At 40.1% G+C, this 25,026-nt stretch overlaps 1 protein-coding gene across 1 annotated transcript in view; it reads right to left on the reverse strand.

The window, feature by feature from the left end:
* yjefn3 (YjeF N-terminal domain containing 3) overlaps positions 1-25,026 on the reverse strand; it is a 36,468-nt gene that overhangs the window by 1,060 nt on the left and 10,382 nt on the right. The window contains exons 2-5 of the mRNA XM_058073220.1: positions 9,047-9,155; positions 3,494-3,604; positions 767-880; positions 445-595 (exon numbers count right to left, since the gene is read on the reverse strand). Of these exons, the coding sequence (XP_057929203.1) occupies positions 445-595; positions 767-880; positions 3,494-3,604; positions 9,047-9,155 (485 nt within the window). The remainder of the gene's footprint in view (positions 1-444; positions 596-766; positions 881-3,493; positions 3,605-9,046; positions 9,156-25,026) is intronic.

Below are 25,026 nucleotides of genomic sequence, written 5' to 3' on the forward strand. Positions count from 1 at the left end.
TGGCCTTTTTGTGTTCAGTGTGACACTTCTTGCAAAATGTTTTTTGTTTTTTTTGGTATTTTTTTTACTCAGAACACAAAATTACACAGAAATATATATTTTTATTTTTCACAGAAAAAAAATCTACGAAGTGTTCATCACAGCCAACACAAAGTTCCACATACAGTGGTCTGCATCTAAATGCATACAGCTTCAGTTCAAGAAATAATAATAATCATCAACAAAAAATCCATCTTTACTTCATGACAATTGTGCCAAAACTCAGAGAATTGTGTGTAGTGTTTTGGAAAAAAAGTGTGTTGTAGATCTGAAGGAATTGTGCTTATAGTTTAGCAGACTTGGTTCATGGAGTTGGTGCATTGGTTATATGTTGTGGTCATTGTGTCTCAGGCATCACAAATTGTGTGTAAACAATCGAGGAAAAACTGTAACTAAAACACTCACCCGAGGGCATGTCCACACTAGCTATGGGGATCTTGACCTGCTTGAGAGTGACCAGAATCCCAGAGTAGGGCTCCTTAATGTCGACAGAGTCATCCTGGGGTCCCAGCATTGCATCAATCACCAGGTTGTAAGCGTCGTTTATGAGCTGGACCTGTAAAAATAAAAAATAAAAAACATGCCAATGGGACTTTTTGAGGCGTGGGTAGTGGTTTATATAGGTCCAATTGACGATCAGATGAAGGTGGAGTCCACTTTTGTCCTAAGAACCTTGCAAATGTGTCAAAGTATGAAAATAAATTGAGTTATTATAATTGACGCTTACCTCTGTGGGTAGATAAGAGAGGAAAGGGATGTCCATTTTCTCACACTGAACCGTGAAATCCTGGTGCAGACTATGAGAGGATCGCTTTGGGTGGTAGATGGTCGGCTCATATTCCTGAATGTCACGACAAAATGAAAGTGATGGTACAGATTATGTAATCATCAAGCCAGTTTTTTGGGGGGTGTGGGGGGGAAAAACGACGCACAGTACATTTGATCGGTAGCTGGAGACGCATACGTCCACCGATGTTCGACAAGTTGCGGTTTTCTGCTGTCTGCTTCCTGAATAAATGGCTGCCTTATAGACGGGGGAAGAGTAGAAATCCAGATGCCCATGAAACTAGCGTTCTGTGATGTTCAGCAGGAAGCACCTGTGATCTTTGACCTTTACACAAATCTTTAAACACGCATGTTGCCTGTCAGTATGATGACTGTTGAAATGTTTTTTTTAAAGTCGTAGCTTTAATCAAATCATTCTGATTACAGTTCACTATTATAGTCAGCATACTAGCATCGTCACAGCTTGCAGCCCTGTTTGGGGTCATTATCATGTTTTCAAACTGCCATGCTTTGCTTCAAAATGTCACAGTGGATGTCGGAATTCATGTTTACTACTTATGTTTACCGGCTGCGCAGTGGCTGCACAGTGGTCGAGTGGTTAGCCCCCTTCGGGCATCTCTGTGTGGACTTTGCATATTCTCGTGAGACTGGTTTCCTCCCACATTCCAAAAACATGCTAGGTTAATTGGCGACTCCAAATTGTCCATAGGTATGAATGTGAGTGTGAATGGTTGTTTGTCTATATGTGCCCTGTGATTGGCTGGAGACCAGTCCAGGGTGTACGCCGCCTTGCGCCCATAGACAGCTGGGATAGGCTCCAGCATGCCCGTGACCCTTGTGAGGATAAGCGGTAGAAAATGAATGGATAAATAGTTTACCGAACCGCAGCTACCTAGTGCCAACAGCACTCATGCAGCCCCAGACCATGATGCTGCCACCACAATGCCAAACACTATTATCTTGTTACTATTTCTTCATTTTGAGTCAATTTGAGTGCATAGTAAATATACACTGCTTTACAAGCTGTACTCTGACTATTCTAATGTATGTAATATCGTACCATGAGAAGATATACTTATTAAAATGGGTGCTGAAATGTGAGAGGTGAACTCACTTTTGCAAGATGCTGAATAGGTGTTCTATAAAACCAAGTTAGTAATTAAAATTGGTGGGTATATGACATGTTGCTAACATCTTAAAGTTGTCTGCTCACGCTCATGCTCACGCCAACACCAGGGGAGCGATTCTCGGGGCAACGCGATCGAGTTTCTCTTCTTAGTGCAAACTATGGCAAACGTGGTCCCGGAGGAGCAGAAAAGTATGCAAGGAAAGACAAATGGTAAGATTGAAAAATGAGGGAGGAAAAGATGGCAGCATAAGTGATGCGTTACATGACTCATGGTAGCAACACGGCGTACCATTGTAAGCAAAGTCCATCTAACCGTTTTAACCACCAATAAATCACATGAACGACAGACATATGGTAAAGTCTGTAGATAATTTCAATTGTAAAAATCAAAGATGCATATCCTTTTACACTTTTATGTCTGATACTCAAACCCGCCTCCAAAAATAACAATTTGTCCTGAAATATCAGCGCATGTGAGGCCTGAGGGGCAGACATGACGCTCAACATGACATCACATTTTGGCCGAGGAGCGTCACGTGCAGACGGTATTAACGAGAGTAACAACAGCGTGATGTCATGACTGTCTGAGGGCTCTTGCCGAGAGGGTAATGGGATAACTGCTAGGAGAGACATTTACAGGAGTCGGAATTATATTCCAGGAGACTGTTAATCTTGATGCTAGTTAAACCTATAATTTTTTTTTTTTTTTTGTCCAGAACAATTTGTTCTACTGTAGATCTTGACCAAAATGTGATCGTTCAGCGTTGCTACTGAAAGTAGGTAGGCACAACGACATAAAATGTACAGATATTCAAGTGAGGGATGGTCTGTCTGAAAGGGGACAAAAAGGCGAGGCGTTCGGTGACAGCGTATAGGACAGAGCATACAGTAGGCAATGACAGCCACGCCCATCTGTTAACTCCTCAGCTACAAGTCCCCCAGCCTCTTGGCCCCGACATCTACTAGGTGCGGTGCACCTGTTTTTGAACGTCGCATGCTGCTACTGTTCTGTAGAGATGAGAACGGAACTCACTGTAACACTGTAAACTCTCCTGGGGCACTGATCCACTTGCCCCAAATGCAAAATCCACATTGAGCGATCATATTTTTTATTGTTAAATATGTTATACGTGGCGACACGGCGGTCTAGTGGTTAGCGCGCAGACCTCACAGCTATGAGGACCAGGGTTCGATTCCACCCTCGGCCATCTCTGTGGAGTTTGCATGTTCTCCCCATGCATGCGTGGGTTTTCTCCGGATTCCAAAAACATGCTAGGTTAATTGGTGACTCCAAATTGTCCATAGGTATGAATGTGAGTGTGAATGGTTGTTTGTCTATATGTGCCCTGTGATTGGCTGGCGACCAGTCCAGGGTGTACCCCGCTTCTCGCCCCAAGACAGCTGGGATAGGCTCCAGCACCCCCGCCACCCTCGTGAGGAAAAAGCGGTAGAAAATGAATGAATGAATGAATGTTATACGTTTCAAAATTGCATATATATATACAGTAGATTACCTCCGTTTTACTGCACAATACTTACAAAAATGCGCAGGTGTCGTGCACACACCAGACCGATGGAACCGTTTTGTTCCGGTCCGCAGATCACCAGCACTGTCGGCTGCTTCTTTGCTAGAGAGTTGAGCGGGTAGGCCTGGAAAAAGAGCAAAAATAGAATCTGATGCTTAGAAACGAGGGCCAAAGTCTCACAGGGGAGAAAAATAGAAAGGGATATTGTAAGGCAATAAATATTTGGTATGTATCCATCAGACTTAAATGATTCTTATGCACCGCATGTTATTTGATATGCCCCCTTCACAAAAAGCCACATGCCAGGCGTGCCACCTCCAGGAACAAATACCTGTGCCTTCACAACAGGATGCTTCCCTCTATCTGTATCTGTGGATACTGTGGTCAAAAAATAACCACCATGAACAATTCAATCCAAGTCATAAACCGTGGCAGGCGACAGTGTGCCGTGTCAACGTAATCAGAACCTTTCATGCAGGTTTAGCTGACGGAGACTCACAATATTCCAGCTTCAGGTTTTGGCTTTGCTAAATTAATTCCACTAATAAAATTAGCCCGAAGGACATCTTACACACTTCTACACCCACTAATAAATTCACAGGAATAAGGTCATCTCCCTCTGGAGCCTATTTACAAAAGTGGGGAATCCAAGTTGAAGAGACGGCAGCAGTTATTGCAATCATGTTGTGGTCTCAATGGAAATCCAGACGAGGCCCTTGTGGCCCCTGAGGGCCGCAAAAGGCAGATGGTGTTACATAGTAAGGCTACAGAAGCAGGAGACGGACCATACAAATTCAATTTCCCATGCAGATAAAGCATCGTCTATTCAGCTAGCTTTTTATTTTTATGATGCTGCACATCTTTCATGCTAAATTCAAATTAGGGCTGTCAATCGATTAAAAAATGTAATGTTAATTGATCGTATTTTGTCCATAGTTAAAGTCGAATTAATGCAGATAAAAATACATTTTTAAAATCTAAAATAAGCATACCTTTGAAAGATTATTTTAACATGTTTAATACACCTATGAACATGAGACTGGATAATATGTTTGCTTTATGCTAATTTTTGTTCCTAAACATTCTGTTCTTGTATAAAACAAACAAACTCAATGTACAACCAGTAGACACTGGTAAGGTAAACTACATTACAAATATCAGTATGGAAGTATGCAGCATGTTTTATTTTGTCCATTTATTCTGTTTGATGAACACAGCAGTTCAAGCATAAACACTAATAAATTGTTAATAAATGATAATAATAATGTGGGAGGAAACCGGACCCATAGGTATGAATGTGAGTGTGAATGGTTGTTTGTCTATATGTGCCCTGTGATTGGCTGGTGACCAGTCCAGGGTGTACCCCGCCTCTCGCCCGAAGACAGCTGGGATAGGCTCCAGCACCCCTGCGACCCTTGTGAGGATAAGCGGTAGAAAATGAATGAATGAATGAATAATAATAATAATAATAACATCCCTTGCAAGCCTTTATTACTATCTCATTGAGCGTTGTGTGTGTCCTCTGTCCCCACATATTAAGGTGACACAAGCCCTCCAAATAGCCGTCTTCGGCCCTGCCTAGCAGCTCGTAACCCAAATTTTAGTTCGCAGCTGAGAGACAGCTTGTATTAAAAAAAAACAAAACATGTTAGTCGGGACACTCGCATGCCAAGTTACCACTGTATAAATGACAATAAAAAAATACTTGCAGTGCTCCAGCACATTCTCTACATTCTTCACGTTCTCCATCTCAGTCCTGCATGTGGCATTTGAGACTCATTGTGCTCCGGTGACAATTCAACTCACAGTGACAGTCCATAAAAATAACCTTGGTCTTGTCCTGAGAGCCATCTGCCAGGGCTTTGAAGATAAACGTACCATTGAAAATACGCTTTTCTTTGTCTATTTTCCAACTATGATACTCACATTTAGGGGACAAAGACATGTCTGTAAAATGGGTAAACTTGACTGCCATCAAGGTAAATGTCTTTGAAGGGGCACGGGTGGCCATAAGTCATTCACCATTTGTCTAAAGATTAGAAAACCTTGAAGATACTTGCATTAAAGTGTTTTTGGTGTTGCACAGTGCTTCATCATGTGCAAATACTACTTTAAGTGGCATCCCATTGCATTTTTTTTACAGTCTGAGGTCTGACTTCTGCTGACTTTTGAGTCTTTTACAATGCAGCGAGGGATTGTATCTTTGTACTCTTGAGATGGGCTGTGTTACAGCTTTGGACAAGATTTTGTGAATGCGTCACCAGGCCAGGTAGTGGTGAGTACATTTTTAAAAACAAGTATCATGTGTTGTATGTTCAGCTGATAAAGCTGCATGCTGCACAGTTCACGGCCCCTGGAAAAACAATAGCATCTTCTAAATGTTATGTGTTTTTGGATGATCGTCGTATTTGTTCTCTCCTTTGTATGGTCTCCACGTGTGTTTTTTTTTTTCCCTTTATGGCCTCTCTTTTATTGCGCACACTTATTCAAGTGAGCATCTCTAAGGGAGCACGTCTATCAGGAAGATGGTTGATATCGGCCGTGGAAATGTTTCATGCTGCTGGAGAAGCTATTACACGTCGGATAGTGTTGGATGCGAGCCGCTATAAAGGGAGCAGAGTGCAATCATTTCAGGCTGTTCACTCTAGATGCATGGCTCTTATTTTAATTACAAAACAAGCCTGGTTCAGTCTGACAAACAGAACTAATGACTAGACAAGATTATTTTTATCTCCTTTTCTTACCAGCATGTAATAACAAAACCATTTCTCAATCAATTCAACTCAAAGAACAAAATGTACTGTGTGTTCTGGGAAGGAACGTTACTTCTACTACTATATTGTATTTTTCAGAACTACTACTAATTGTTCAAATAAGTTTTTGCAAAAATGTTATTACTATGATCATCATAATGGCCAAAAAAAAGTTCAGGAAACAACCAAAAAAATGCAGAGAAGCCACCTTTCTCTGTGTTTGCTAACCCTGTCGATCTCGTTGAGTAACCACTAACAAGCAAAATTTATGCTAAAATCAAATGTGATTCAATCAAACATCATAAATATACCGCCAAGATTGCAAAGAGGGTACGTATAAGGATTTGTGCAGCGATCGCGTTGCACGCACAGTGTCAACCTGGTAGTTGCAATCTTCCATTATTGAAAACACGAAGAAATGCATATAAAGCCACTTTTGAGTTAAATGTAATGGATTTGGCTATTTGTGCAACTTTTGTACAAGTCTGTTGGTATATCCTTTCAGCGTCGAGCAGAAAAAACAGTGTCATCAACAGGTTTTGGAGTATTGCCAGATGAAGATGAGGACACAGAGCACACTGAAAGAGAGGGAGACCGACAACGTGTGTGACTAAGGAATTATGACACACAAAGAGGAAGACTTTTGTGGTTTTAGAAGGCAATGAATGACTTTTCCGGTAGGGTCCTGATATCTATGTTACATGCTCTATTCTATTCTATTGTGTACTATTTAAATATTTTTTTATTAAATATTTATTTTATGAAAGGTTTTAAAAATCTTTCTGTGTAACTTATTTCTGTGCATTTGATGTGCATTTTATGACGTAGACTTGGGCTTATATATGTAGAAATCTGTTATCTGTCTAAATTTAATGGGTATGGCTTATCTACCAGAAATGATGGTAAATGAATGGAAAGGAATGAAAGGGATTGCTTTGTTTTGCCTTCTTTATCAAACTGCTAGGACTCACATCTTTATTTGGCCCCATTTTGTGTTATTTCTATAGCTGTGATCAAAAGAAAAACACACTTGATGTAAGAAACTACTGAATTCAAGAAATAACGCTATGACATTGTGTTTTTGGTGGTAACAGTAAGCGTAAATGTTTATTTATCCCATTTCAGAGTGTTTTCTGCAGGTAAAATTATAATTGTAAAACCATAAAAATATTTTGTGTGTTAACATTTTTGGCAACAATTTTTCTACCGTATGTGTTTATGTCACATAAAGCCGTCTGGTGGCACCTACTGTATCAAGTATACACCAATTTAGCTTCCAGAGCAGACCCAGCTGGCAAAGACATGAAGTTTAAGAAAATAAAATGTAATCACATTTCCACAGCCCCCCGACCCAAAAAAAAGGGTTTATTGTTTCATCAAAGTGAGTGTCTGATCCCAGTGTTAAACAAGGCCTCAATGGGTGTAATGTCAGTGGAGTCATACAGCCGCCATGGGGATACCCCACATGCATTTTCACCTCCAATCAAGTCTGGAGAAAACACTACGAAGCCCCTGAAATAACAAATACACCGGACCCTGGAGGGTTTTTTTTATATATATATGAGAAAGTAAAGCTGTGTCGGACCTTGTGTAAAGTGGAGATTTACTGCTGTGGGGCAACAAAACGTCTCTCGTCTCCACTCAGGTGATGAACGGCCTCAGACTGATACAGAAGCCCACAGTCTGGTTCTGCTGAGTGTGGCGGCGGTGGAGGGGATTTACTTACAGAGAACCTATAATCTGTCTGGCAAGCAAAAGGTGGAGGTGTGTGTGTGTGTGTCTGTGTGTGTGTGTGTGTGTGTTACTGGTGTGGTATTTCTGGACACAGTAACAGCAGTAGGCCGGCTGTGAAATGGGCCACATCAGACTGTCTGCATCTCCCCTTACAGTAATTGTCTTCAAATAGCGGTGATGTCATGCAAGCGGCGGTGTGCCGCTGGTGGCTGTGGGCAGTGGTGGTGCGTGCGCGGCCTGGCCATGTTTGTTCAGTCAGGCTACGTTGGTGAGCTTGGCCGCTGGACCAGGATAAAGAGGGGAAGTGGATATGGTGGTTTGAATCACACATTTCCTGTCTCTGCCACTCTGCCTGTCTTAGCTCCCACTCACCTCTTCTCGTCCCATTTGGCCCTTTCACTCTGCTCTTAAAAGCCGGCTTTTTCAAGGCTTTTTGCCATGTGTGAACACCAGTGACACTGGATGATGGGTAGGAGTACTTCAGAGATAGTATCAAATAATGGGATCACCTGTATGAAAGTGTGGAATCATTTTGTATATTATTATTCATGCAGTTAACTCTCAAGTGTGAGGCACAGTATATTTTATTTGTCTGTTTTATTTTTATGTAACTAGGGCGGCACCGCGGTCGAGTGGTTAGCGTGCAGACCTCACAGCTAGAAGACCAGGGTTCAATTCCACCCTCGGCCATCTCTGCGTGGAGTTTGCATGTTCTCCCCGTGCATGCATGGGTTTTCTCCGGGTACTCTGCTTTCCTCCCACATTCCAAAAACATGCTAGGTTAATTGGCCACTTCAAATTGTCCATAGGTATGAATGTGAGTGTGAATGGTTGTTTGTCTATATGTGCCCCGTGATTGGCTGGCGACCAGTCCAGGGTGTACCCCGCCTCTCGCCCGAAGACAGCTGGGATAGGCTCCAGCACCCCCCGCGACCCTCGTGAGGAAAAAGCGGTAGAAAATGAATGAATGAATGAAATAACCGATCTCCACAACAACAACAACACGAGCCAAGGAAAAACTCTTTTGGTGCAAATCTGGATAAAGGTGTGAATACAGGGATAAAGGTTAAAGTGCAAACCTTCGAAATGGCGAGAGCACAGGCATGTCCCCAAATCTCAATCAGCTGCTGTTGTCCAAACCTGTAGTCCCTTAACAGTTCCGTCTCAATGGCAGTGGCCTCGTCTTTACTAGAAAGCAGAGAGAAGGGAATGCAATGATGTGGTTATTCCAGGTGTTTATTTTCAATATGCTGCATATGATATAGACCGGCTGCACGGTGGACGAGTGGTTAGCACGCAGGCCTGCATTCCAAAAACATGCTAGGTTAATTGGTGACTCCAAATTGTCCATAGGTATGAATGTGAGTGTGAATGGTTGTTTGTCTATATGTGCCCTGTGATTGGCTGGCGACCAGTCCAGGGTGTACCCCGCCTCTTGCCCAAAGTCAGCTGGGATAGGCTCCAGCATAGCCACAACCCTTGTGAGGATAAGCGGTAGAAAATGAATGAATGAACTGAACCACAGCTACCCAGTGCCAACAGCACTCATGCAGCCCCAGACCATGACGCTGAATTGTTAATAATCCTTGAGGAAGTGTGGTCTTAGAACTCTCCCCAAAACCAGACTGACTCTGTGATGTGAACCATAAAAAGTATTTGCACGTGGCCGCTGCATGTTTGCATATTGACTGTATTTGTATTGCAGTGTTCACACAGGGACTGCTCTATCCCTGATGATTGTGTGCTCTTGTCACCACACTTATTGTGTATTTCTCTTTGTGTAGACACCACACATGCGAGACTGCTAGCATGAGCAACTTCCACACCATCGACCAGTATTGTAGTGACCTACTACACTAGAACGTTACTGACATCTAGCGGTTGATATCAGCACTGCACTTCCATAGGGCCATAACAGTGGATGATGAAATAATTAGTGCGTTCCCACATGGGAGTCTTAATTAATCTCCTTAGGGGTTGGAGGAAAAAAACAACCTACACAATCTAAGGTAATGAACTCAACTGTTACAAATATAGTTCAGTGATGTTTTTGTTGTGGTTGTAGTGTTTTTAGGTGTTTCTATATTGTCGTTAAGCCATTTCGCTAAATGATAGAGGAATGTAAAGCATTGCAGATCTACTCTACTGCAAAATACAATCATTAATATGTTATATTGGAAATTAATACATCTTGGACTGTGACAATCAAAACATTTGATGTTTGTAACCGTATTCCCGCCTCAAGGGAAACTTGTCACCACATTATAACCTGGTAAATTGTTTGTTAACCTTGATTATATTTTATTGTTGCTGTTCTACAGAGGTGAATTATAGTTTGTGTGGGGGTGTGAAGTTTGTACACACATTGTGTGCAATCTCAGTCCCCGGTGACAGTCGCCAATGCTAATCCTGTTTGTGTAGCTTTTAGTTTCCCTTAAGGCTTTGTCTGTCCTTGTGTGAGTTTTTGTGTATCGGCGTATCCAAGTGGGGCTCCTGGCATTTACCTGAGCCAGTGGAGCTTCAGCAGCTGTCACCCACAGCTCACCTCAGGGATGTTTCCTGAGTCACTGGGACAAGTTGATCTTTGCAAAGATCACCTCAGCCCCACAGGCTCCAATGAGACAAAAGGATTACCTCAAGTGGGCTTCGCTTCTATACTGATGGTCCCCAAGGAGAAGTCTAGTTTGTGTCAGTACACAATAAATCTCACATTTGTGTTGCTGCTGTTACTAGAGATACAAAAACAATGCTCACTTTTCTTATACTGTCAGAGAGTATTCATTTACCAATACTGTAAGTCGAGTTTTGGTCGAATCTTACACCTAAATTACACCAAAGTCACTCACACTCACACATGAAAGTCGTCAAATGACAAATGACAAATGAAAAACCAAAGCACTCGCAACTTCTCCATTGAAATAATAAGACCAGTACACTGCTTAGTTGTTACTGTCGCTTTTTCAGAGGATTTGTACTGTACTGTGGTGTTAAAGAGTGTTTTTTTCAGAACATTTCAACTTTCTTTGTGAATAATCCTTGTACATTTTTGTCTTGCAATATTATGACTTTAATCCCATCATATTTGGACTTTGTCAGAATTAAAAAATATTCAGTTTTGTGTGTTTCTCATAATATTGATGTAACAAAAAGAATATTTTATTTAACTTATTCATAAAATGACAGTTGCTGTTGTTGTTGTTTCCTTTACAATTTATTTATTCTTGTAAATTTTCTTTCATACTTTTTCCAAAATGTAATTTTTCAAAAATTACAACTATTCATTATAATATTTTAAGTTGATGCTGCTTTATTTTCATCAAATTGCTGCTTTTTTTCTCTCAATATTTTAACTTTATACTGTTGATTACAGTTGCATTTGGAGATTACATTTCCTCACCATTTTGGCTTGTTTGTGTCAAATTGTAAAATTCTAATTGTAAAATGTGCAAAAAAAATCACTTTTGACATCCCTAACTTTGGATAACAGGCAGCTTTTAATAAATCTGCAACACCTTACATGAAACTGTAAGCATAAAAATGGGGAGGGTACATATGTTGGGAGTACATGAACCAGAAAATACAATAACAAAATGTACTAAACAACATAGCATGTGCCAGAATAAGCTCTCAAACACGCGGAGTACTTGGCAATGACAGGCATGTTCCTGTATAGTGTGTGCAGCATATATAAAATGTGCACACCCAAGGGAACAGAGCCTCTATTTTGCACAAACACTGAGAAGCAGTGGAAGCAGCGACGCCTCCTCACCATCAACCCCCCATCTTGCTTGACTTAATTTCCACCTTTCCGATGTGATGTGCTACAGCGATAAGGAGCCGGATTAAAATAACTGTGGCAGAACTGCTTGCCAAGAGGCTCTGAGGAGAAAAACACAAGGGAACTGGTTCAAAAGGAAATAATAATAGGAAGACAAGTAAATTCCCGTGGAAATTTTGATGGGCATGCAATCTGTGCTGTGAACCTCGGGCCCGGTGTCTTCTGTGCCACGCCGCCGAGCAATGCAGTGTGTACATTACATGAGGAATTTAGCAAACTTGCAAAAGCAAGCATTCCTACGTCATGTCACGTGTATGTAGGCCTTTACACAGGAGTAAAATAGCCAAAATTCCAACATGCTAACAGTTAGCATGGTGACACCTAGCAAGATAGTAGTCACCATGCTAAATGCTAGTAGTGTCCACACATCATGCCATGTATGTATTTTCATTTAGATACGCATAAAAAAGTCAAAATGATAACTGTTAGCATGGTAGCATTTAGCAAGAAAGCACCAAGTCCCAAAAGTGTTAAGGCAGTCCCATAGTGTCCCTACACCATGCCATGTGTGTATTTGCCTTTAGAAATGAGTAAATTAGCTAAAATGCTAATATGCTAACGGTTATCATGCTGGCACCTAGCAAGAGAGCCTCAAGCACCCAAAGTGCCAAGGCTGTCCTTGGCACTTAATAATGCCATGTGTGTATTTGTGTTTCGACATGAATAAATTAGCTTAAATGCTAACATGCTAGCAATTAGCATGCTAGCACCCAGCAATGTAGCATCAAGTAGTGAATATGGCCATGCACTTCTGTGGTGTCTGCACATGATGTTGTGTTGTTTTACAATTGCATGCAGCACTTGCATTGTCATGCAGTACTTAAAGGGCAGCTTAATGCTGTATGATAGATCTAGGAAAATGTTGATATTTTCATACGCCAGTCATTTGAGGTGACTGCAGTCACTGTGCTTAATTAGAAAGAAGTTTTAAAATCTCCCAGATACATGACGTGTATGGTATCAGCCGGGAAGGGAATCATTGTAATCGCACATGACTACACACAGTCGTTTTAAAAGGGAGAAAATGGTTAAACATTCTACTGCAGCAGGTGGCGGCCATATTGACAATGATTGAGCATAAATCACTGAAAAGCCTGAATGCCTCAAGTCGAACAGAAGCTACTTGCGGCCAAACGATTTGAGATATTGACACCACAGGATGACCGTGAGTGGCCCAAGGGTTGGGGCTCCGCATAGATCTGCTCGTTTTGCAAATCGGTTGAGAAATGACCGCAAGAGGCCGAGTTGAAAACATAGACAATTAAAGAGTTGGAGAAACAAAAGATGGCCTCTTGTCAATGGGAGAATTGCTTTTGTCGGTTCTAGTGGCCACAGTAGGCAATCCGTACATCTCTCAGCCATAAGAGGGACATTTTTGGAAAGGGGACAGAGATTCCTATGTTTTCACCAAAAGAAATAGGTTCGAGCTAAAACGGTGTGGCCAGGAGAAAAAGTTTTTGCAAAAAAAAAAATTTCTTTCAGCCTCCAACGCTCTAGCATTAGAGTGAGAGCCAAGGTGGATTTCAGTCATGCGCACACCTCCTTCTGACGAAGATAAAGCCAAAACTAAACATCCAACGAAAAAACTAATTTGCCACAGAGATGAGAAGTTTGTCTAGAAAATGAGCCATTAATCACGTTTCTACGTGATCGTATGGCTGAGCTACAAGGCTGTGAAAGGTCTGTAAATTCTCTGATTCTCTTTGTAATCTGAATACTTCAGTAATCGGATTACAATAAAATCTGATTACTTAAGATCTGCCTTTATTCGTACTTCAGTAATCAGATTACAATAGTAATCAGATTACTATTGTAATCTGTTTACTTCAGTAATCGGATTACAATTACTGATTACATCAGATTACAATAGTAACAATATTGTAATCTATTGTAACAATAGTAACAATAGTAATTTGCTTACTGTTGTGATTTTTTTTACTAGTGTGAAATTCGAAAAATGACATGACTGAAAAAAATGAGAAAAAAGACAAAAACGGGAAAAATTAGAAAAAAAGAGAAAAAAATGAAAAACAAAACAAATTGAAAAAAATACTAAAGTAATCAGATTACAAAGTAATCAAATTACTAATGCAAACAGATTACAATAGTAATCAAATTACTATTGTAATCCAATTACTGAGGAAATCAGATTACAAAAGTAATTTGATTACCTTTGTAATCGGATTACTTTGGTAATTACAATTACTGATTACATCAGCTTACAATAGTAACAATATTGTAATCTATTGTAACAATAGTAACAATAGTAATTTGATAACTATCGTGAATTTTTTTACGATTGTGAAATTCGAAAAATGACATGGCTGAAAAAAATGAGAAAAAAGTCAAAAACGGGAAAAATTAGAAAAAAAAGAGAAAAAAATGAAAAACAAGAGCAATTGAAAAAAATTACTGAAGTAATCAGATTACAAAAGTAATCAGATTAAAAAAGTAATCGGATCACTTTTGTAATCTGATTACTTTTGTAATCGGATTACAATAGTAATCGGATTACTTTTGTAATCGGATTGCTTTTGTAATCAGATTATTTTGTAATTTTTTGTAATTTTTTGTAATTTTTTGTAATTTTTTGTAATTTTTTGTAATTTTTTGTAATTTTTGTAATTTTTTGTAATTTTTTGTAATTTTTTTCAGTTTTTCAATTTTTCTTGTTTTTCATTTTTTCTCTTTTTTTCTCATTTTTCCTGAAAAACAAGAAAAAATGAAAAACAAGAAAAATTGAAAAAAATTACAAAAAATTACAAAGAAAATTACAAAAGTAATCCTTTTACAAAAGTAATCCTTTTACAAAAGTAATCAGATTACAAAAGTAATCAGATTACAATAGTAATCAGATTACTTTTGTAATCAGATTACTTTTGTAATTTTTTGTAATTTTTTTCAATTTTACAGAAGTAATCAGATTACTTTGTAATCAGATTACAATAGTAATCAGATTACTTTTGTAATCGGATTACTTTTGTAATCAGTTTACTTTTGTAATTTTTTTGTAATTTTTGTAATTTTTTGTAATTTTTTTCAATTTTTTTCAAATTTTTTCAATTTTTTTCAATTTTTTTCAATTTTTTTCAATTTTTTTCAATTTCTTTCCATTTTTCTTGTTTTTCATTTTTTCTCTTTTTTTCCTCATTTTTCCTGAAAAACAAGAAAAAATGAAAAACAAGAAAAATTGAAAAAAAAACAAAAAATTACAAAAAAATTACAAAAGTAATCCTTTTACAAAAGTAATCCTTTTACAAAAGTAATCAGATTACTTTTGTAAATTATTAATGCAATCAAATAGTAAATAGTAAATTTGATTAATAGTAATCAAATTACTATTGTAATCTGTAATCCGATTACTGTAATACAGTAATTTGATTACCTCTGTATCCTGATTACTTCAGTAATATTTTTCAATTTTGCTGTTTTTCATTTTTTTTTCTCTTTTTTTCTCATTTTTCCCGTTTTTGTCTTTTTTCTCATTTTTTTCAGTCATGTCATTTTTGAAATTTTTTGAATTTTTCTCGTTGCCTCGTTGGTTCCTATGTTTTCACCCAAAGAAATCAAGCTAGCTACAACAGTGTGGCCGGGGGGGTTGTTAGCAAAAAAAATTGGCCAGCGCACTTTGCAAATTTCGTTAGCAGCGCAGTATGGCGCTGCGCTGCGCACCCACACCTCCGTTTGCCACCTCCAAGTGGCAAAAAGGGAGGAGTGAAGGCGTGAGAGGGGTTAACACAGCCAAATCATTAACCAGTCATTGCCTTTAAATGCGCATCAGAGGAAAACCACAATGCGCGTCATCGCCAAATAGGATAACCTTTGATGGTATATTCACGGTATCTCCTCCTCATCCTCCTTGAGAAAAAAATGAACAGTAAATAAATATATCCTACTGACAGATTTTAACAACCAGCATTTTATTAGTCATTGTTTTTAATTGTTAATTATTAGTTGTCTAATGGGTCACTTTCTCTGTTTCCACAAAGTCCACGCTGCGTGTTGGCTCATTTCTGATTGGATGGTTACTAAGGGGTGGGAGGGGCGGTCTGGCACAACTATGGAGATGAGTGATGAGTCTTGATGAGCTGAGTTCATTCATTCATTCACTTTCTACTGCTACTACTACCTCACAAGGGTCGGGGGTGCTGGAGCTTATCCCAACTGTCGTCGCCAGCCAATCACAGGGCACATATAGACAAACAACCATTCACACTCACATTCATACCTATGGACAATTTGGAGTTGCCAATTAACCTAGCATGTAATGTGGGAGGAAACCGGAGTACCCGGAGAAAACCCACGCATGCACGGAGAGAACATGCGAACTCCACACAGAGATGGCCGAGGGTGGAATTGAACTCGGGTCTACTAGCTGTGAGGCCTGCGCGCTAACCACTCGTCCACCGTGCAGCCCTCTAGTGGAGTTTTCACTTCTAAAATGCTGATTTCAGGGGACAAGCCATTTATTTGGGGGTGGGGTTGTCTACTTGTCTAACACTCGTCTCTTTAATAGTAGCAGAACATTTGAATCACACTTTAAACACCGTCATTATGAGCAATTAGGGGTTGCGTTCAAAGACATCACATAATTAAAGGTACTGTAAATGTACTTTCAGTCCAGCGGTAAACGATGTAAACAATTACAGGCACTAATAGCTGACCTGTTGGGCCTGGAACATGTTTATTGACAATAATATTGATAGAGAACAAATACAATTGATATTATTATCATATTATATTGAGCTGCCGCAGCAGCAAACCTGCAGACCAACCCTCACTGGAAACAAGTGCGACTTATTGCTGGCAATGCGAAGCTCTGACACCGGTCCTTAGGTGGTTCCTTTTCCAAGCTGTAAGACTCCACTTCACCGTCATTTCCCAATCTCAGATTGTCAGTATCCAGAATAGAACAGATTGTATTTAATTTTAGAAAGTAAATGCATGAAGTCTGCCAGAGTTCATGTAATCCTGCCTCCAGCCTCTCAGGTTCCACCATTGTGTAACCAAGTGGACCAATTTATGAAGGCTCAAAGCTGCTCTCCTACCAGGGAGCTTGTCATTGGTCAGGCTGCCTGGTAGAGAGGACAGTGGGAATAAAAGCAAGCTGCTTGTTAGAGTCTCGGAGTGTTCTCCTTCACAGCTTTTGTACACCTCCATTAATCATGCACATCCTATTCACCACAAACCTTCACAGATCTGCATGACACTCGAGACAATTGAGTTAAAAAAGAGTGTAGACTGAGTCTTTGTGTCTTCCTTAAATACTACTATGAGGCATTTGTATGTGAAAAGTCTATTTGCCTAATGCACAAAAGTGAACACAAGGTGATGATTCAAACTGAATCCGCAACACGACAGCTTTGTGTTTCTTGCATGTCACACGCTTAGGCTGAATCCCAATTCAATTCTACCCCTCAGCCCTTATCTTAGCCCTTAGCGCTAGGTTTTCATTTACAAGAGTCAAGTGGTGACGCAATTGAAAAGGCAGGGGTAAGTGCTATGGGTGTACAGCCCTAGAAACCATGTGTGGTCGGGGACTAGACTTGAAACGAAAAGGTAGGCACAGTTTACACGGATACCACACTCCAGCGGCAGAGCGGAGACAGAAAGAAGCTTATAAATAAATGTAAGTAATTCATTCATTCATTTTCTACCGCTTTTCGTCACGAGGATCACGGGGGGTGCTGGAGCCTATCCCAGCTGTCTTCGGGCGTGAGGCGGGGTACACCCTGGACTGGTCGCCAGCCAATCACAGGGCACATATAGACAAACAACCATTCACACTCACATTCATACCTATGGACAATTTGTAGTCACCAATTAACCTAGCATGTTTTTGGAATGTGGGAGGAAACCGGAGTACCCGGAGAAAACCCATGCATGCACAGGGAGAACATGCAAACTCCACAGAGAGATGGCCGAGGGTGGAATCGAACCCTGGTCTTCTAGCTGTGAGGTCTGCGTGCTAACCACTAGACCGCCGTGCCGCCTAAATGTAAGTAATTAAACATAATTATTGATTTTCAGTGTCACGTCATGACACTCATGTTCGATTAGATACACTCAACCATTTCCTACTCCATGTAAATATGTTTTGAATTTTTGATTGTCGCTAGTTATAACCAGGCTAACACTGAACATTATCAAAGTTGGCTCAACTTTTGGAATCTAACATTATCCAATCAATTTTTTTTTTCCACTCTACTTGTTTCATATTTACAATGAACCAATAGTTGTAGCCTATCAATGTGGACGCCTGCATCTGATGCTGAGCCAACTGAAGTCAGCGCTCTGCAACATCACACAGCACTCCAGCACTCCATTGAAAAGCTGCAATCCTAGTAGGGAAATGTAGGATGCCATTCTGGACTTTCTTACAAAGTAATCTGAGAGAGAACAACAGGAGGATAAGGTGCTCGATAAGGGTCATATATTTGTTGATGGGCAAAAGGTTTGTAATATTGTTATTTCTATTTCATATATTTGTGTTGCTACGGTGCTGGTTGTAAGCTGACATTTATTAGAGTTGTTGCTTTGGAATAAATGTCACATTTTGTAAAAATGAGTTTATTTCTTTGAAGAAAAGGCGTCCTGAGGTAGGCTATATAAGGAAGCTATTATGAACCATTCAATTATCTCATCTGCCTATGTCACAGCCAGAAACCCGTGAAGGGTGATGATTGATAGCATTTGCAAAATACAAAAGTGCAAATGTGAACAAACAATACAGAAGAGCTCACATCTCATGGCTCATACTAGGTCCACCTCCATCTATCTGAATGTAACATGTTAAAATAACATTATTTATAATATGATATATATCCACTGATGCTCCTTTGCTTTGATCAGACCCAGCTGGCCTCACTATTCCGCCCAGTTAGCGCTCCCATTTCCTCTCTTTTACACTCCCCTGTGGCGCTCATCCGCCATCATCTATCTCTCATTACGGTCACTTGCAGTATCAAGACACACAAAATACACAAAGAGATGACTCACTGGGCTTAATTGGATTGATTATTTTGTGTTTCTTTTAACAAAACACACACACAAAACAAAACGCAAGGAACAAGGTCAGGATGCTATTTTCATCACCCCTACACCATTAGCATGAGAATAACGGAAAGGTTTATGACAGATTCTTCTAGGTACACGGCCGCTGTGTGTTCCTGATGACAAGCTCACCAGGTGTGGATACATACATACATGCATGCACGTCATTTGACATGATTCACCTCCGGACCACTTTCATCATGAGTCAAACCCCCCATGGCGTGAAGTGACAGGAAGTCCTGCAGCAGGCAACCAAGGGGTGCAAATATGAATCAAAGGAAAGCAGTGTGGAGGGAAGCAAATATGGTCGTTAGGGAGTGAATTAATGTTGATGTTCATATTAAACTACCAGGAAGTACAGCAATAACATCAAACTCTTAGGGAAAGTTGACATGTTTATTCGTAAACAGAAGTGCAAATGTGGATGTGACTCACGCGACTTGGACTTTTTGATGACTTTGGACTCGACTTGACAATATCAACAAATATTTGCAACTCGACATGGACATGTACATCAATGACTTGGCACTCGACTTGGAATTTAGTCTCATGACTTTAAGATGTTTGAGATTTTTGTGAGTAAAATGTGTCCCCATTCCAATATATATTATAATAACGCGATCATCATTATGTTATTGATAACAAAACAACATATTTTCCCTTTGAATCTGCCTGATTGAAAGGATTTATTAACATCCAAGCAGGTTTAAAAACAAACTACAAATGTGTAGAGTGTATTTCTGTTTGCTCATGAAAGCCTGAATGCAGCATCAGTACTCTTCTTCTTCAGTGACAAAGTCTTGTCACAATGGTCTTATGTCTTTTTTTGTATTATTCAAAATTCATTCATTCATACTTGTAAGAACTCCAAAATTTCAAGCTGACTTCGGACTTGACTCGAGCTGTCTTGTCTTGACTTGAGACTTGACTTGGACTTCCACCTACAGTACATACTTGGGACTTATTTCAGAATCAGAATCAGAATCAGAAATGGGTTTATTGCCAGGTATGATCAAACACTAAGAATTTGTTTTGGTATAGTAGGTGCAGACACATCTATTAGAAAAGAATGAAAAATACGAAATATACAGAATCAACAGTATAAATATATGTAAACAGTCTGTGTTTTGTTTGTTATTCCGGAAGATTCTCTGCCTGGCATCTCTGTGTGGAGTTTGCATGTTCTCTCCGTGCATGCATGGGTTTTCTCCGGGTACTCCGGTTTCCTCCCACATTCCAAAAACATGCTAGGTTAATTGGTGACTCCAAATTGTCCATAGGTATGAATGTGAGTGTGAATGGTTGTTTGTCTATATGTGCCCTGTGATTGGCTGGCTCTTGCCCAAAGACAGCTGGGATAGGCTCCCATAAAGCGGCATAAAATATGGATGGATGGATAGATTCACTTAATTTGTTGACTCTTCTCCTTCAGTTGTCAACCACAATATTATGTATAAAATGATCAACTACAGTTAGCTACTTTAGTTTATTTATTTGTTAATTTGCAAGATTGCGTAAAACCTACCCAAACGAGTGTGTCGCCCAGTTGAACCCAAAACAAAGGATAGATAAGAATGAAGGAGTGTAAGAATTATTTGTGTTCAGAGTTTTATGGGTGAGGGCATGAATTGTTATCAATTCCCTTTAGATAATGTGATGAGGATGGGCATGAGTATCAGGTGGTACAATAGTAGTCTCATCTGGCCAGTGGAGGTTGGGCGGGGGGGGGTCTTCCATATGCTTGCGTTTGAGGTGCTCAGTGTGAGCTCTCCCATGCTGTGCCATGGCTCTTATCAAATCAGGAACTTGTGATTCACTTTAATCCGCTCAGGGGCCGCTATAATTTTCTGTGTGAGAGTAGAAAGACATCATCATTCAAGTCGGGCTTAATCGGTTTTAGTTGCCTGTGCATGTTCCTCACGTCCTGTCTGAAGAGTCGGTTTTTGTTAGATAAGATAATGCTCAGTTTTAAGTGGGATAACATTTTAAAGGGGCCAATCCTTACAACGTTTGGATTTCTATAAGATCTTTTGAATTTTTTAAGTCCAAGCCGGTCCTACCTAGCATGCAATTTGACACTTAAATATTCTTGTATGCTTCACTGCGCTTCATTTTATTGCATTAACTGGTTTCAGTTCAGTCTGTAGACTAGAGATAAATAAATAGATATTTAAATTTTTCAATAGCAGTTCAAATCAGGGGGGCGTGAAAACATTTCTGTTCCCCAGTGGAGCCATGACAGAAGGTAATTGAAAACCACTGATGTATGGCAACTTGCCGTGTGTACAGCGGTAAGCTGCGACCACTGCTCAGTACTGTTTTTTTTTCTAGAAAGTGTTTTTTGGGGGGGATGTAGGAATTGTGTATCTACACCAGAGAAGATTTTTGCCTGGGCGGGGCCCATCACTCACCTTGGGTATTTAAGCCAGGCGGCTGGACTTGTTCGATGCCAAATTGTTGTTCCATGCACACCAGTCTCATTCCCTACCTTATACTTGTGTAGCTTGATCTTTTGTTGTATGTGTTACTGGTCATTCTGTACTCCTGTTAGTATTTTTTCCACCCTGCTCAGCAACTGTAGTTTTTATCCCTGCTAGTCGTTTTTTCGCAGCACCTTTTGTTATCACTTTGTGTCTTTTGCCCTACTGGTATTTTTTTCTGCAGTGTTTTTGTTGTATTTTTCCACCCCTTGCGGAACACCTTTTGTATTAAACACTTGTTCTTTTATTTTTTCTGTCATTCTCTACATTGGGATCCAGACCCGGCCTCGCTGAATCCGAACACTCTCACCACTTAACGGACAAAGCACCCTTTGACGGCAGATCCTGCACTATTCATCCAATTATATTAATTAACCAATTCATCTTTACTGTTTGTTGGCAACCATTAGCACATTATGGAGGGCGTGTCTTTAGAATAAATGTGGGAGGAGACAGAATCTGAGCATCTTGCCCAAGAGGAAAAGAATGCCTATTTTGCCTGTCCAAAACTGATTTATAAAGTATTTTATCAAAAGAAACTGACTATAGAGCCCCACTAGGATCCAATATCCTTTTAAAAGCCCCTTAAAATGAGCAAGAGAGGGCTCCTGTAATAATATGTTTATTATGGTGGTTGTAGTTTGTAGTGGTAACTCTTTATCACCATGACAGGGTCCAATCCCTGCTTCTAAGGCTGGCGTCCCGTGTAAAAGCCCTGAATTACTGCCTCCACATATTGAATTCTGGGTGATTTACATCTCCATGGTGATCCACACGCCAACCTCTTTAAATTTGATCCGCTGCCTCGGCTTCAAAGTAAAGATTTGCAACCGCATCGTCGATAGCAACGGGATAACAAATCCTGCGTCTTCAACAAATGATTATTTTACGTGAATTTATGCTATTCAAAAGTTGAATGGATTTGAAGCGCTGCTGCATGTAATCAAACCAGACAAGCTGCTTGTCACGGCAGCTAGCGGGATAAAGCAGAATGGCTGATAATCATAATCACCATCGTCAGCATCATCATCATCAACATCCTGCTTCTGAAAAACCCTCCCCCACCGGGAACGACCGCTTTTTGCCAAATGAATTGGCCGTCAAGCCTTGGCTGTGTTCTCATGTGGCTAATTGGAAGCGGGAGGACATCAAGGTGTCTGACTGCTGCAATCAACCAGTGTCGGCTGTAATTAAGTTCTGCAAAATTGTAATTAAATTTCATTGAAAATGATAATTAAATGTATCTTCTTAATGCTGCAGGACCTCATGCAATCATTTATGAATAATATCTTGTATACAGACCGGAGTTCAATTCCACCCTCGGCCATCTCTGTGTGGATTTGGTTTGCATGTTTTCCCCGTGCGTGCGTGTGTTTTCTACTGGTACTCCGGTTTCCTCCCACATTCCAAAAACATGCTAGGTTAATTGGCGACTCCAAATTGTCCATAGGTATGAATGTGAGTGTGAATGGTTGTTTGTCTATATGTGGCCTGTGATTGGCTGGCGACCAGTCCAGGGTGTACCCCGCCTCTCGCCCAAAAACAGCTGGGATAGGCTCCAGCACCCCCGCGACCCTTGTGAGGATAAGCGGTAGAAAATGAATGAATGAATCTTGTGTACACTACAGAACCTGAAACGTAGATTAGTTTTATGAATGCTCATCTGTTCATCTCAACAGTTGACTGTACATTAAAATGGCTTGTTATATGCACGACCACTTGTTGCTAGGCAGAATTCAGTTTGTCAGGTGTGGACACACACACACACACCTGCAAGTGTAGGCACACAATATGCTGCACGTGTATAATTGATGAGCACAGCAGTAGGCAAAACCATGAGAGGGACCAGAGGGCCATCACGTCCAAACTGGCATGCGGCCGACCTTTCACAGATATATTGACGTGTGTACTGTATACAATGTAGGGGTGTCAGGTGGTAACGCAGCAGTAGAAAATGATGAGCCTCTTCATCTACAGTACATAGGAAGAGAAGAACAATATGATACAGCGAGATGAGATGACATATAGCAAATCTCTTATTTGTAGTTTTTTCATGTAATTCTCTAATCATGTCATCTCATGATAAAATGACATTACATATAATACAAAGGCATGCCCTGCGATTGGGGGGTGACCAGTCCAGGGTGTATCCTACCGCTTACCCAAAGTCAGCTGGGATAGGCTCCAGCAAATGACCCAAGTTTCTCATATCCATATTCCCACTATCCTATCTATGCTATCTATCTATCTATTACCTTATCATGAGACAACATACTCATACATTTTTTTTACCAACCTAATTTTCCAGAAATTGCAACTTTATTTTATGTTCTCTTTGTTTCTCAGATAACGACTTTTTCCTCTTTAATATGTCAAATTTATGCTATTTTTTTCTCTTAATATGATATGACTTTATGGACTTGCTATGAGATTCCATTAAGATAAGAATGATACCATGTACTGAATGGAGATATAATAAGATGAGGAAATAAAATGACATCCAATAAGATCACATTTAAAATGAGATTACATTACGGATGCAGTGCAATAAAATTAGATGACACAATGAGTTGCGATAGAATATAGAATAAAATAAGAATATCATTTGATCCACTCCGTTGAGATAACATAGAGTTCATTGGGGATGTAATGCAACGAGTAGGAATACCAGGATATGATGCACAACAATGAACCGAGGTACAATACGTTGACAATATGACATGATGAATGATACAATCCAATGTGATATAACCTCAGGCTCATACGTTAGCTGGCGCCGTAACCTATTAGCAGCATGACCCAGATTATTTGAAAGGTTCATGTGTGTGAATGCTACCTCAGGCTTGTACCATCCCAACAGACTTTGCTGTAGTCTAATGTATGCGCATGTGGCCTTTCCCATAGCAACAGAATCTCAAAAAGCCAAGTTTGGGGTGGTTGGCGGGAATGCAGATGACAATTGTCTGATTCATTGCATGTGTGATTGTGTGTTTGTGAGAGAAAAGTGTAAATCTTGCTTAAGTCCATCCAGGATAATGATGAGCTGTAAGAGTGTAGCAGCGGTGGGGTGTGGGTGCAGATGCTTGAACCCCATGCTACAAAGGTGTGATGGTGAGGAGGCGTTTTGTGATCCTCCTTGTATTATCCTCCTTATTTTTAGCAATCCTAGGACAGTCTGTTCAAATTTGTTCAACCATGACTACCGCCATGATGACTACCGCCATCACTGACTTCAATCATCATGTCAAATTTTCCACCATGTCAAATCAGCAAGCATCAAAAGCACATTTCGTGACACTTTTATTTTTGCGAGCTCAACTCAAAAATGTAAAACTTTTTCCATGTACAAAAAAAAGTCTATCTCGCTCAAATATTGATCACAAATCTGTCTCAATCTGTATTAGTGAGCATTCACCATGATTCATAATCTCGCCACCTCACAGGTGTGGCATATCAATAATGTGGCTTAAAGATTCATTGGTGCAGCTGAGAGGCTTCCTAAATAATTATGCACGCTGAAGAGACAGCATGATTATTCCACAGGTGTGCCTTGATAAAATAATACAGACAAGATGTCACTTGATTGGTGTTATATGATGTTATGTGACAGGTGGAGGACATGCTAGAAGAATGGAGGTTTGCCCTGGAAAGGAGACAAATGAAGATTAGCCGCAGCAAGACGGAGTAT

The sequence above is a fragment of the Doryrhamphus excisus genome, chromosome 5 (genome assembly GCF_030265055.1).
Source record: "Doryrhamphus excisus isolate RoL2022-K1 chromosome 5, RoL_Dexc_1.0, whole genome shotgun sequence".
Lineage (NCBI taxonomy): Eukaryota > Metazoa > Chordata > Actinopteri > Syngnathiformes > Syngnathidae > Doryrhamphus > Doryrhamphus excisus.